Source organism: Ursus arctos, unplaced genomic scaffold, assembly GCF_023065955.2.
Source record: "Ursus arctos isolate Adak ecotype North America unplaced genomic scaffold, UrsArc2.0 scaffold_21, whole genome shotgun sequence".
NCBI classification, from domain to species: Eukaryota; Metazoa; Chordata; class Mammalia; order Carnivora; family Ursidae; genus Ursus; species Ursus arctos.
Window position 1 is genome coordinate 38,422,582 of NW_026622886.1, and position 14,918 is coordinate 38,437,499.

General features: G+C 39.8%; 1 protein-coding gene across 2 annotated transcripts in view; it reads left to right on the top strand.

Moving 5' to 3' along the window:
- The window catches only part of PTPRR (protein tyrosine phosphatase receptor type R), a 236,535-nt gene that overhangs the window by 133,301 nt on the left and 88,316 nt on the right, over positions 1-14,918 (top strand). The window contains exons 1-2 of one of the 2 annotated variants that reach the window (XM_026500028.4): positions 5,375-5,519; positions 5,805-5,915. In XM_026500028.4, the coding sequence (XP_026355813.1) occupies positions 5,511-5,519; positions 5,805-5,915 (120 nt within the window). In that variant the 5' untranslated portion in view covers positions 5,375-5,510. Of the gene's footprint in view, positions 1-5,374; positions 5,520-5,804; positions 5,916-14,918 lie in introns of those variants that run through there. The other variant, XM_026500025.4, reaches the window with a different exon arrangement.

Genomic DNA, 14,918 nt, shown 5'->3' on the forward strand with positions numbered 1-14,918 from the left:
CACACACACACACACACACACACACACACACACACACACACACGGGAGTTTTCTCTCTTGCCACACAGAGTAATGATTCTAAAAGCAAATCTGGCCATGCCCTCCTAACGTCATGATTCTTCTCCGACTTTCTAAGTGCTATAGAATCAGGTCTGGCTGTCTTAATACGATATAAGGTCCTTTGTGCCCTGGGCTTTCTAACAGCTGAACAACACCCTCCAGACTCGGCAGGTCGCCGACACGCCCCTACTGTCTCTTCCCTCCATGCCGTGCATAGGCTGATGCATCCGTCCAATGTCTGTGTTTCAGGTTCAGTCTCCTGTACAGCAAAGCCTTCTCTTGTGCCTCGGGTTTTCATTGAGCTTAGTACAAAAGCCCCTTTTTCCGTCTTGGTCTTTGAATCGATTTCCACACTGCAGGTTCCTTGAGAGCATGTGCCATGTCGTTTGATCTGTTCTCTCGGTCCCTTCATTCGGTACCTGGCATATAATGGGCACACGATAGCCGAGCACTGTGCTAGGTAATACCCACAGTTGGACAAATAAATGAATAAACAAACAAATAAATAAAATATGATTTTTCTTTCAACGAGTTTGTATTCTAGTAGGGCAAATAGGATGGAAGCAGCCAAGGAGAATACAGGAGGAGGTGTGGGTAACATTACCACATTGAGCCGTAGGAGCTTTGAGGAAGAAGAGGCCACGTCCTGCTTTGGAGAGGCCAGGGGAAGGGTCAGTATGAGCTGCAACACCCAAACCCCTCACCAGCCGCGACCCTGAAGGGCCGCCCTTTTGTGTTGAACCAAGCCCCATTTCCATACGTAGGCCCTCGACAGATCGCCTTGCACGCTTTCTTGCTGAGGACAATTCTTTAAATGTAAAAAGACCATCGGGTTAATTTATTCTTCTCCTGTAAGCTTTCCGAGAATATTACAGGTGTTCCTCCTCGTTGCTTTGTTCTGAGTTGAAATGCCATTCTGAATGCTTTAGGAATACGGCAGCTTACTGAGTCATCCAGATTTGCAAACCTAGAGAAGTTCACCAAACAAAAAAACGAGTCACAATCCAGGGTCTGTCCTTCCACACTCCTCAGCCCAGTGACGATGAGGAGCTTGTCACAGGACGATTAACCCACAGTAGACCACAGGTCTGCCCTACGCTTGAATAATGGAAGTATATTTGATGGTCAAAATGTGGTATATTTTATGAAAATGTAGGAATTTAGAAATCTAGGAAACCTAGAATCTAGAAAATATTACATTACAGGAGACGAGGAAGTATTTTAGTTGGATATAAGAGGCATTTCACTAAGGACAGATGGATTGTTTGAGGCTTTTGTTCAGGCGCTTCTAGAATGGACCCACATTACTCTCTGACCTGAAGCTGTAATGCAGAAAACAGGAGAAAACCACCTATGGTCATGGGTCACCTCCGCCATATGCAGTCCAGGGGGGCACTGCCAAAGCATCTGTTGATATTTATTTAAGCTGCTGGTGGTATTCTGTGAGTTTCCCCATGTCTTTATTCATCTTTGTCATTAATGTGTGATGACAGCTTATGCCTCAACCCATTCTTTCACATTTTTATCCCCAAATTATAGCTGTGCTATAGTAACTAACATATTTAGTAGCAGAAAAAAAAAAGAATATTGGTATTTTGGTTTTTCATCCTTTATCTGGATTATAGAACACTGTGAATGATGTCTCAAAGCATCCATTTCTAAACGTGTATTAATTACTTTCAGGGAAGGATGCGTTTTCTGTTGTTGCCATTTCTTTATTTGCTTGTTTTTGATGTTTTGTTTTTTAATTAGAAATGACTCTTGGGAAACAAAAATACCAAACAGAGAATTACTTTCGTGTATTCACCGTGTTTTCACTTTGAATCTAGGTTTTTCTGGGAGAAAAGACATTATTTCTTTTATATAGTTTTATGACCTAGAACGATGTAGGCACTTCGATATTATTTTATTATAAGATGCTCGTAAAGATAAAACTAGACTCCCTGTTGCCTCATAAGTTAAAGCTTAAGGAAACAAAGTGAAATTCATTATTTCAGCTTCTATTTTTAAATGTTTTTATAAAATTAATTAAAATTTTTAAATTAATTAATTATCTATTGAAACAGTAAATTCTGCACTAATAATAAAAAAATGTTTTTAGGATTTGCCATTGTTGTGTAATTCCCAATTATTCCCTCTTGACGGGTCTTATGTTTCAAAGGAGAAAGTTACCTTCTTTAAATAGCAGGCCAATGTGCTGCATAATAACTTCCGTGAAATATTTCCAAAGAGCAAAAAGCACACCAAATAAATATAACTGTAACCCATGAGTATGGTGCGTATTCCTTGAAAGTGGAACGTGAGCCAGCGATCTAAAGAATTATTGTCCTGGCCCTACAATGCCAGAGGAGGAGTGCAATTAATGTTAACATGTGTCAGATCATTCAGAACGAATTGTTCACTTTGTGCACAATACAGTGGAAGTTGGGCATTTATCGAACAAAATTATATTGTTGTAGGATACACCTCATTTATCTGCCTAATTCAGTCAATTAACCAGATAATTTATATTTCCGTTTCATTCTTATTCTGTGTGCCTCATGTCTTCTCAAAAGATGTAGCTCTTGAAGTCTCTGTTTCATCTCTCCTAGCATTTGGGGTGTCTCCCACCACCCGGGATCAGAATTGTTTTTTTTAATAAAAAAAACCCCAACAAGACAACTATAGTGCATCAAATTATTAAACAGGATATAGAGAAGCCGTGTTATGAATAGAGGAAACTGTCCAAATTTTAAGTAATAGTCTAAAACAAAACCCGGTAACTTTTTTCACTGCAACAAAGTTAAAGTGCAAAGTGACGTAGACAGATGTAGCCGTGGAATAAGAGGTAAAGAAGATACAGTGGCATTGGGCTTGACCTGACCGTGGAGCCTCTGCATTATTGAACCCTCAGCCCCTTATGCAACAGTTAGATTGGAGACTCATGTGGATTATAATCTTTTGACTTGTGGGATCTTAACTACAAACTTTTCCATTTATTACCCTGTCCTTATCAATTTTTTAGATCTCTGTACAAATATAGTAGTGCTCAGCAGTAATAGCATGACTCAGAAGGAAATCTATTTACCAAGAAAGTACAGTGACTAAGTTCTAGGAGTTCAAAACATGTGCCTTTCTAACTGGGAGTGGGGGAGTGGGGGTAGGAGGTTAATTCTTCCACCATCACCGCTTTGGTTAAAAGAGAAAACAAAACAGATTTGTCTTAAGCAGAAAGGAACATGTTGATATATTTCAGGAGGTGTTGAACTATAGCAGAAAAAAAGAAAAAGAAATGAAGCAAATCAGGTTAGGAACACAAAATCTCTTTCCACCCACCTAACCACCCCTTTTTATCCAAATTTTACATGAACTAAAGCTCCGATCCTCATACTTAAATTTGACAAGTTTAGGCTGCCTACTTGAAGGCTTAACTAGTTTGCTTTTATAGCAAGCAATAGATGTTATTTAGTGCCTGTAAAAAACTCATTTCCATATTTATACCTGATTTCTACAAGAGTTTTCTTTTCTATTAGTTTCCAGCTATTTTATAGAGGCATTGTATTAAATACGATCTGGCTGAGATCAAAGAGTAAAAGACAAGTCACCACTTGAATCCAAGACTTCCTTTCCAGCAGGATACTTGGTTTCTAATCATTTCATGGAGCAAGTATTTTCAGATTCTCTCTCAACTTACCACTTACATGTTTTTAAAAGATATGCAAATCGGGGCGCCTGGGTGGCTCAGTTGGTTAAGCATCTGCCTTCAGCTCAGGTCATGATCCCAGGGTCCTAGGATCAAGCTCCATGGCAGGCTTCCTGCTCAGCCAGGAGCCTGCTTCTCCCTCTCCCTCTGCTCATCCTCCCACCCACCCACTCACTCCCTCTCTCTTAAATAAATAAATAAAATCTTTAAAAAATAAGATATACAAATCATTTGTTGTATCAATGAATTTGTCTGTGTCTTAGAACGTAGGCAAGATGTTATGGCGAGCATATCAGTGTCTTATAAGCAAAGGAAATAGAAACTCAACTCCTTCAAGCATTAGGAGTCTCCCTCAAATCATTTTTATAATCACAATTGAACTCTAAAATCCTTTCTGCTTTGTTTTTTTGTTTGTTTGGTTGGTTTTTTTTAGATTTTTTATTTATTTGACAGAGATAGACAGCCAGTGAGACAGGGAACACAGCAGGGGGGATGGGAGAGGAAGAAGCAGGCTCCCAGTGGAGGAGCCAGATGTGGGGCTCGATCCCAGAACGCTGGGATCACGCCCTGAGCCGAAGGCAGACGCTTAGCGACTGAGCCACCCAGGCGCCCCTCTGTTTTGTTTTGTTCAAGTCCCCAGCAACACTCACTTGAGTTCCAGGATAAAAGTTTTCATAAAGTAGTTTTTTTTTTTTAAAGCAAATATTCTTTTTGTCTAATTTACAAACATGGAATGTATTTTATTTTTTAAAAAGTCTTGAAAAATAACTAGCAATAATTTCAAAGTTCAGACACCTACAAGGACAGGTTTTTGTTCAAGGCTTTTTTTTTTTTTTTTTTTTTTTTTTGAGACAACTATTGATTTCTCATGATCCTGTGGGTCAATGAGGATCAGCTAGGTGGATCTTCTCTTCCACGTGGTATAGGCTGAGGTCACCCCAGGGATCACATTAAGCTGGGCACTCATCTGCCACTGGTGCGCCCGAGATAACCTCTCATCCTCCACGACCTCTGCTCCATGTGGGTTTTCATCATTCAATATATTCTGTTGCTCAAGTCTTAGTTGTGGGAGACAAGATCCAAGGACAGACAAGTATTCTCACTAAAGGGAATAAAAGGCATACTTTAACAAAATGGAATTTTAAAGGTGCAGAAGCATCTGACTTGATTTAGCATTTATGTTTTTCCTAACTGTAGACCATTTGGTTTCAAGCTGAAGTTTCCTTAACTATAACTCTATAAATTTCACTGAATTATCAAATTTAATTGCATTCTAAGATGGGATACTAGTAGGTATAAAACTAAGACTTTCATTCACCTTTCATTCGGCTTCTTCTCCACCCTTTCACCCACTAAGTAAGCCAAACAATTTTAAAAGCATAAATAAAATTATTTATTTTACCTTTTATTACCAAACAGTTCTAGACTTTTCAATGTTCTCTGTTGCTTTAAATAAAATATTATATCCTAACACTTCGTATGGCCGAGGTGATATTTAATCAGATTTTGACAAAGTGGACTGCATTTAAAGGGGAAAAAAAAGATTTGATGAAAGAGGGGAAAAAAAAGAAGGAAATGATGCCGACATCGTTGCTCTGTTTATAAAGGCATCATGAGATTTTGTTTGCACCTGTTTCACTTTTGTTTAAAAGTCAAGAGCTGCATGGAAGCCAGGGTGTTGGTGTTGTGGGAGGGGACTTAAAACAGAGTAAGGAAAGCTTCAGAAACAATTTCCTCAACACAGAAAAGAACAGAACTCCCTCACTTAATGAACCAGGTAATTTCCGAGAGAGACTGGTGGAGGGATATTTACAAAGTCCGGGACCCAATTTGCCGTGTCAGGCATGCTTGCTCCTGGACGGGAGATAACATCATCCCTTAATGTATAAGGACGGCAGTCCTTGTCTTAGATCAGTTTGAGAAGCAGCTCTGGCTGCGGGGGATGTAGGTGTGTTCTACTACACTGAATGGAATAAAGCTGAAAATATGTTCAGTGTCTGCTAAGAATGCCGTTCTGCTCAAACTCTCATTTAACGTTGGACTTTCTGTTTTGCTTTTAAAGAAAAATGTTCTACAAGGGCAGCATGAAGCGGACAAAATCTGGAGCAAAGAAGGATTTTATGCTGTTGTCATTTTTCTCAGCATCTTTGTTATTATAGTAACGTGTTTGATGGTAAGTTTGCTTCTTTATATATTTTATCCCTTCCTGAGCCACTGCTTAATATTACTGGATACACTGCCATTCAAATGAATGTTGAAAAGCCTGGGAACAGAAGCAAAGCTACGATCCTGTTAGATGGGGAATATTCCTACCTGACGGCAGAGTGATAGCTAAGGAAAACCTATGGAATTACGGATTCTGACCTGCGCAGAGTAAGGCTGTGATTGTGATGAGGCTTTTAGTAGCTTGATCAACCTGGAGTGAAGCTTTAGAAAGTGATTTACCCAGGTCACTGGAGCCCTCAAAGTCATTAAAGTCTTGTGGGTACACTTTGGACTTACTTTATTTTTTCTTTTATATTCTCTTTATTGGAACTCAGGAAAAAATTGAAAAAGAAACATGTCTTAGGGGCAAGCTTACATCTTTAATAGTGGTTGATTTCCTTATTTTTAAAGGACCTAGATAGCATTCTACAAAATTCTAGGCATTAAAAGGAGATGATTATAGGCTCAAAGACCAGATCATTCACTGTCAACTAAATTTTTAGGTGAATCAATACAGAAAGGATGAAAGTATACACGGCAGATAGCTCTATAAATTACAAATTACAAATGTGTAGCCTTTAAAAGTATTTTCTAATTAAAAAAAGGAACCCAGAATAAATCCACTAAACTAGGCAGTGCTATTTGGTATTGAATGAGTTAAGAGATACTTTTCAAATACATTGGTAAGATTTTCTTATTCTTTTGAAAATTCTGTGATGTAATTTAAAATATTTGAAGTTTACAAATGGGTTTTAATGTTTTTTTCCTTTGTGCTATGTTCTCTTTCATTTTGTACATTTTCAAAAATATTCCTTCTTAGCTTTTAAATGTCCCCCCAAAGACATCATGTTACTTACTCTCCACAGCCAATAGTGTTGCTAAGTGTCTTATTGGTTTTTGTTCACTTATGCATCCCCTGCTGGGAAGGGGGTTATGTTAGAAAGATTAGGGCTTAGTTGGGAAAGACAGAGGTTGTGTAGGTCTAAACTTGAAGGATATAAAACAATTAAGGCCTTGAATAGGGGGATGATGGGTGTATTTCCTCGAGTCTAAATGTAGGAAGTAGTAAGGGCATCCTCGAGCTTCCATCATCACGGATTCAGAGGCATCTGTCTCCTATGGGAAGATTCGTAGAAAGATTTCTAGAAATCGTGACACAATAAACAAAAGAATAATTTAAGAATTGAGTAAGAAAATCAGTTTTTGTGTATTAAATGGTGGAGATTAAGGGAAAGCATTTAAGGAGACAAGGAAACTATGGCAGAGATCACTGGGGATTTTTTAGTATTTTAGAAGGTGTGGTTTTTTTGTTATAGTTAATTGCACTTTAAAATATGTGGTTCTTCTTTTCCTTAATATAGGAAATCTTGAGTGCTGTTTTCTCTCTGTCAGCCACAATTAGAGTGTTTTTCTGCTTCACAGATGAAAAGATGCAAGGAAGAGGAGAATAGAAAGGGTAGAGGGTGCTAAAAGTAGAGATTGTTCAGGCAGGAAAGGGATAAGATCGAGCAGAGCAAAGGCAAGGAGGGAAGGGGCAGAGCAGAGTTTGCTCTTACCTTGTAGGACACGATCCAGGTTCTGCATCTCTAACTCAGGGAGCTCCTGCATATCCAGCATGACTGGATAAATCCCTACAGGACATATTGGTCTCCTGAGCAAGAGGACCTGTCGTGGCCACACTCTCAACCACTTGAGAGCAGACAACAACTATTCTTTTCCCAATTTCTGCAAAGCACCACTGTAAAAGTCAGAAACCTGGATAAGTCTGCTCCAAAGTCACCGGAACAAATCAAGAAAGGAATGTTTCAAAAGTATGGGTGCTTGCTCTCTAGTGGGTTGGCAGGTAGATTCATCCACTCATTCAATCCAGATTCTGCAGAGGATCCACTGTGGACCTGTGGTTGGCATTGTGGCCAAGGAGAGCGCAAGACAGATGAGGTCCCTATGCTTGTGGGGCCTGTACTCTGGAGGGGGACACAGACAATAATTAAGTTAGTATTTTTTTTTAATCAAATAGTGGACATACATATGATTCCAAGTATTTGACTTTCTGGAAAAGGCAAAACCACAGAGACAGTGAAGAGATCAGTGGTTGCCAGAGGTTGCAGGGGAGGGGATGAGTGGGTGGAGCCCAGTGGAGTTTTAGGGCAGTGAAACTGTTCTGTATGATACTGTAGTGGCGAATACGTGACCTCATGGATTTCTTAAAACTCATAGAATGTGCAACCCAAGGAGCAAGCCCTGATCGAGACTACGGACTTCAGTTAATTATAACATATCAATACTGGCTTATCAATTGTAACACATGTAACCACACTAATACCAAATGTTAATAGGGCAAATTGTTGAGGGGAGTAGGGGAGTGGGGATATATGAGAACTCTGTACTCTTTGCTGTTTTTCTGTAAACCTAAAACCGCTCTTAAGAAATAAAGTCTATCCATTTCTTTTTAAAATCAAATATTGTTCAATGCCATGAAGAGATCCCATAATAGTAAGTGAGCGGGACAGAGCACTCTGAGACTTCGAGACATGTGAAAATGTGGGGCCAGGGCCTCACAGGCAGAGGGTACGGTGGGTGGAGCAGCTGGGGTGGGAAGAAGCTAGTCTCTCTGGTTCAACAAGAAGGGTGCAAGCTGGAAGTTATAAGCAGAGCTTCGATGCGATTTGACATGTGTATTTACAAGAGCAGGTGCTCTCCTGGTGGACAATGGTTGGCGACAGAGCACAAGGTGAAGTGTGGGAGCAGGAGGACTCTTCTGGAAGCCATTGTGTTAGCCTAATGACAAAGATGGTAATGGTGCAGAGTAGGGATGGCGGTGGAGATGGGGAGAAGTGAACAGTTGGGATTTATTTGCAGAAGGAAATGACAAGACTTGCTATGTACTGATTCTCAGGGAGAAGGAAAGAAAGAAATGAAGGTTGACTCCTCATTTATTTGGCTAAGAACCTGGGTGGTGGAGCTCCCATTTCTTGGGAGGGGAACAAGTTGGAGGTGGGATAGTGAGAGAAGCAACACTTGATTTGTGTTCTGGTCACTCTTGAGTAAATGAAAAAAATAGAATGATATCTTTCAAACACAATCTTAAAATTTTTTTCAAAGATTTTATTTTATTTATTGAGGCAGGGGAGGAGTAGAGGGGGAGGGACAAGCAGACTCCACTCTGTGCATGGAGCCCGACCTGGTGCTTGATCCCACGACCCTGAGATCATGACGTGAGCTGAAATCAAGAGCTGGATGCTTAACCGACTGAGCCACCTACGTGCCCCACAGTCTTAAACTTTAACGAGAAAAGGTCATTTTAAGAAGTAACAGAGAAACCGGCAGTACATAGGAAGGAATTAATACTGATAGAAAAACACTACCTACTAGACAGGATTAAGATGAGGTGAAGTTTATCTGATGCAGCTATCCCACTGACAAGTCAACAGTTCACACTTAGGGACTTGTCAAATGTGATTCTCTAAAATAAGTTTATCCGTGTAAATGTTCAAGTGTTTTTGATAATGACCTTGATTTAAAGTAAGTCTTTTAACCTGGCTGTCTCGGTAATAGTTATGCTATCACTTTTGCGATTTTCAAACACAATAATATTCCAATTCTGTTTCCCATAATTTTCTTGATTCCATGGCAAAAGAAAAGATATAGCACAGAATTTTCCCTCTGGCAATAATTATATTTATGAGAGACCAAATGCCGTTATTTGCATCCAGCCTTCCGACATACCGCAGAAACGAAAAGCATATGGTTTTTCGTTTTTTAAAGATGAAATTTTATAGGTAAATTGCTGTAATGGTGGATTACGTGTGCTATGTAACAATAACATAAGGCTTGGCAAAATTTTTGAAATGTGGCATATTGTTTACTTTCCTTAAAATAAAAAAAAAAAATGTATGTTGCCAGGCATAAAATTAGACACGCATGACATTTTCAAATGTGTGACTTATTTAGCACTTCTCAAATGTGGATGTAGAGTGGGTGGGGCGACAAATAGACAAATACGATTTTCCAAGAAAAAAATGTGTGGGCAATTTCCAATCCATTCAGTCTGCTTTAGGTGGAGGAAATTTATTACTAAGAAGAATTCATTATTAAACTTCAATCAACAATGGAAAGGACACCATTTATCATCGAAATTAAGCCTTCCAATGTACTTCGAAGTTTATTAAGAAGTGCAAAGGCATTTCTGAGATGTAGGTAGAGATATCTACAAGCCAGGTCCCTTCTGGAGAACAATTTTAGAAAATACGTGAAAACAGCTGTTTGGGTCAACAAAAGTTCTGGCATGTTGGACCCAGAGGAAGAGCCATCCATCCATATGCCATGCAAAGAGTTTTCTAGTCATGGTCTTGGTAGCTGAGGCAGGAAATCCGGCGTCAGAACACCCGATACAGCCTGAGTACCAGCCAGTGAAAACGTGTCAGAAGTGGACATAAATAGCCACACTCTTCTAATTCGTTATATACAATCTCTAGGGATTGGGGGAATGGGGAATAGAGTCCTCGCTGGAATGATCTGTTTACAGAACTATTTTCCAGAGTAGGCGTAAGTCTCGAGCTAATTTTTTTGTGTTAATGAAACCATTTAGCAAAGAATACATTCCTCTTAATAAAAATCATAATAATCATAATATTTAGTGTCTTCCCTTTATTGCACACTTACCGGTACGAAGCTGGCACTAAATTTCCTGCCTGGTGGTAAACACTTAATGTATTCTTTAAACCACTTTGTTGAGGTATGATTGCCATATGAAAAGCTGTTCAGATTTAATGGATGCAACTTGGTGAGTTTGGAGATGAGTATACACCCATGAAACCGTCACCACAACCTATGTCACAGAGATACCCTCACCTCCAAAAGTGTCCTCCTGCTCTCTTCCTTTCTTTCTTCTTATTATTTTGTATTGTGATAAGAGCACTTAACATACAATCTACCCTCTTAGCAAAGTATTTTAAATATACATGCTGGATTATTAACTATAGGCTCTATGCATTAACACTTAATGTATTTTAGTTTCCTAATTTTGCTGATGAGGAGACCAAGATTCTGAGAGGAAAAGTGTCTTGACCAAAAACATACAGTGGGATTGGGGTCGGGGGGAGTGTGAGAAAAGGGGTTGGAATTCAAACCCAAATCTGTCTGGATTAAAAGTCTGGGCTCCTGGGGCGCCTGGGTGGCACAGCGGTTAAGCGTCTGCCTTCGGCTCAGGGCTATGATCCCCGTGTTGTGGGATCGAGCCCCACATCCGGCTCCTCCGCTATGAGCCTGCTTCTTCCTCTCCCACTCCCCCTGCTTGTGTTCCCTCTCTCGCTGGCTGTCTCTGTCTCTGTCAAATAAATAAATAAAATCTTAAAAATAAAATAAAATAAAAGTCTGGGCTCCTTACCGTGATTCCATATATAAAGGAGTCAAAGTCCTCACCCTTGGTCTTGTGAATGTCTGCTTCTGGCCACAAAGGGGATGATGATGATGACAATGCCTATATTATCTTTGACTGGGTGTAATTTTTCCACATCTGTCTCTTCTGGAAGCCTGTGAATTCCCAGAGGTTAGGGTTGTGTGCTGTCTTTGCACCTGCAATGTTTCTTCTGGAATGTAGTAGCAATCGACTCATGTCTACTCAACTAAAAGAAATGAATGAATGAGCTCCTTCAGAACTAACTGTAAAATACTGTGAAGAAAATACTATGGGCTGTTAGTTGATGGCATCATTTTAAAATTGGAACATATTTTAACCCAAACAGATGTTTTGTGTTACCTACTTAAGAGATTTTTTTTTATTGAAATATACCTGCCATAAAACATGGTGGAAGTTTAACATGTACACTTATAAGATTTTTTAAATGAAAATTATAAGCAGCAAAAGAGCTTTATAGGATTTTTTTGGGGGGGGGTAGCTTTCCTCTCATTTCTGTGTTCCTCTGGCTTTCTTCTTCCTGCTATTATTTTTTATCTCTTGCAATAGTTCCTTTCTCATTCAATAGTCCTGTTTTCCTTTTCCAAATGACCAAATGACTTTATTGCATCCTGAGATTCAAACACGCTCTTAAAGGTAAAACCAAAGCTACTGATTTGCCATTGCTATAATAAGCTTTTAGGTTGAGCTTTGCAACAATGTGTGTTCGCAGAGAGAAATATGCATTTGCTGTATTCCAGACCTTGATCAGCACAGAGAAGAATCTCTGACACACTTTTCCAGAGGCTTTGGGAGAGGCATTGGGAAGAATGATGGGGGGATTTAGAAGAAATGGTAGCGTTGAATGATCACAGGCATTAAGTCAAGAAAGTTGGATTCTAGACTTTTATTTCTAACCTTCCTGGAGTCATTCAAGGGTTCTGAGTCTAAATGTGAAATGAGGAGATTATACCAGATGATTTTTAAGAGCCCCTACACCCGTTTCTCAATAGTGGCACTGTTGACATCTGGGACTGGGAGATTCTACTGGGGGGAGAGGGTCTGTCCTGAGCACTGTAGGGTATCCGGTGGCATCTCTAGCCTCTGTCCACTAGATCCCAGGAGCACCTCACCACACACCCAGTATGACAACCAAACACAGCTCTGGACGTTGCCGAATGCCCCCGAAGGGCTAAGGCCCAGCTGGTTGAGAAGGACTGCCTTGTAACTGGATACCATGACAATGGCCCCATTGCCCAGTAGCAATGTTTTCAGTTCTTCCCATATTTTGCCAGCCAGCCCAGTCTCTCTCTTGAGGATTTTTAAAGTGTCTTATAAGCATTATATAGTCTCCCAGTTCTGCTTTTCCCTAATTACAGATGTAAATCAGTCTCTACACATCCTACATAGTTTAAAAGTTGACCTATCACCAGAGATGAAGTAAACATGTAACTGTAAAACATGTGACAAAGGTCCTTCATCGAGAACAGAAGCTCATGATGTAAAGAAGGACTTTGGACTAGAGCTCGTTCTACACCAATAAAATCATAAAAATGACCTGTCAAGAGCTATCGAGAAGGCCAGTATTTCCTCGGGTTTCTCATTTTCATTTTTGAAATATGCTTCTCCAAAACCCAAATGTAAACAGGCAAACACATGTTCTGATGTGCATATTATATTTAGGTGTTAGAATATATAACATATGCAGTGTCTTTTATTAAAGATATTTTTGTAAAGGTACAGATGTATTTGCTTCTCTTCTCATTCAGGAAAATGACTGGCTTGCAATTAAGAAATAAAAAGCTAGGGGTGCCTGGCTGGCTCAGGCAGAAGAGCGTGTGACTCTTGATCTTGGGGTCGTGAGTTCAAGCCCCACGTTGGGTGTAGAGATTACTTAAATAAAGAAATATTTTTAAAAATAGTAATAAATTAAAACATAATAAAAAAAGTATCCCGCCTTAAATTCGGTTGCCTCACCCTTTAGTAATTACATATTTAACTTAGCAGATATGTGTTATCTGATTGGTACCGTTTGGGAGGGAGGGGTTAGTTTGTGCAGAGTAGTGGCAAAGTGCCTTTCGAGGATTATAGAAACTGAGGAGAAGTAGTAAATTAAAAACCTCGCAAACCTAAGGGCACGACGCCCTGGGTAAGGATATTTATCTTCAGTATTTTCTATCCTATAGGTTGTAAAAGTCTAATTAGAGGAAGAAGATTTGTCACTTAGTATTAGATGTCTTTTTTTTTCTTATGCAGTAATATTTCTCACAGAAATATTCAGCACCCGTCGCTTTCAAAATTCAAGATTTCACTGTACCCTACCTTTGTCAATGAACGCCACCAGTAGAAAAGTTTCCGGGTTATGAGGAAGTGAACTGTTAAAAGACAATAAGGATTTCCTTTCATCTCCTGGCAGTTCAATTCCTAGGATGCATTTCTAATTCTACTCCCTCTGTGCATAGTCCTTTTCCTTAAAGAGAGCTTTCAATCCCCCAAAGGTAGATTTGGTGGTGTTGAGCCCCACTGGTGAGAACCACACCTGCAGCAGATGTGATGTCGGAATCCATCTTTAAGAATTGTGGCGTGGCGAAGAGCAACCCCAGAGGTACCGTGAGGCGGTGGAAAGTGCTGGGTCTGCAAGTCAGAACTGCCTTAGGGCCTGGGTCGGCCACTGCTGGCTGCTGGCTTTGGCCAAGCCATTTATTCAGCTAGACTGCAATTTTTTAAATGTATAATTAGGTCAGAAGGACTTTTAGTGACCATTCAAACTCCGATTCCTTCCGTGTCCCTAATTTAGAAGTCACTTAATGTACAATCAGTCACTCCTATTTCTTACCTCTCTGCCCAAACTTCTCTCTTGTTACTATAACCTGAGATGCTGGACCTGAGACATAATTAAATTTCATTTTCGCCCTGTTTTTACATAATTCCAAAGCTCCCTTTTCTATCACAATTTCTAGTTATTCAGTTCTTAATTTTGAGTCCTCTTTCTTGTGACTGGGAGTAAATTTATTTCAGGAAATCTATAAGGTAGCACATTTCCTGAGACCTCACGCACTTGAAATGTTCTTTCTGTTGGTTTCATTGACATGAACTTCTGTTTATCGAGGTGTGGAATTCATGCATTTTTTTGCAATAGGCATGTTTTTACTCAATCACAAAAACTGGTCCGTTTTCTCCTCACATTTATTCTTCTTTCAATGGACATACTTTTTTTTTTTTTTAAGATTTTATTTATTTATTCGACAGAGACAGCCAGCGAGAGAGGGAACACAAGCAGGGGGAGTGGGAGAGGAAGAAGCAGGATCATAGCAGAAGAGCCTGATGTGGGGCTCGATCACATAACGCCAGGATCACGCCCTGAGCCGAAGGCAGACGCTTAACCGCTGCGCCACCCAGGCACCCCCCAATGGACATACTTTTTAACTGAGAACTTTTTCATTCCGTATCCCTCATTCCATAAGAACAGGGTGCCATTTATTGTGTTCAGAGCAGAATACTCTGGACCTCTCATGATAACATGCCGTTAGGTGGGCAGTGACAACTAGTTCTGAATGACTCACCTCTCTGTTGTTA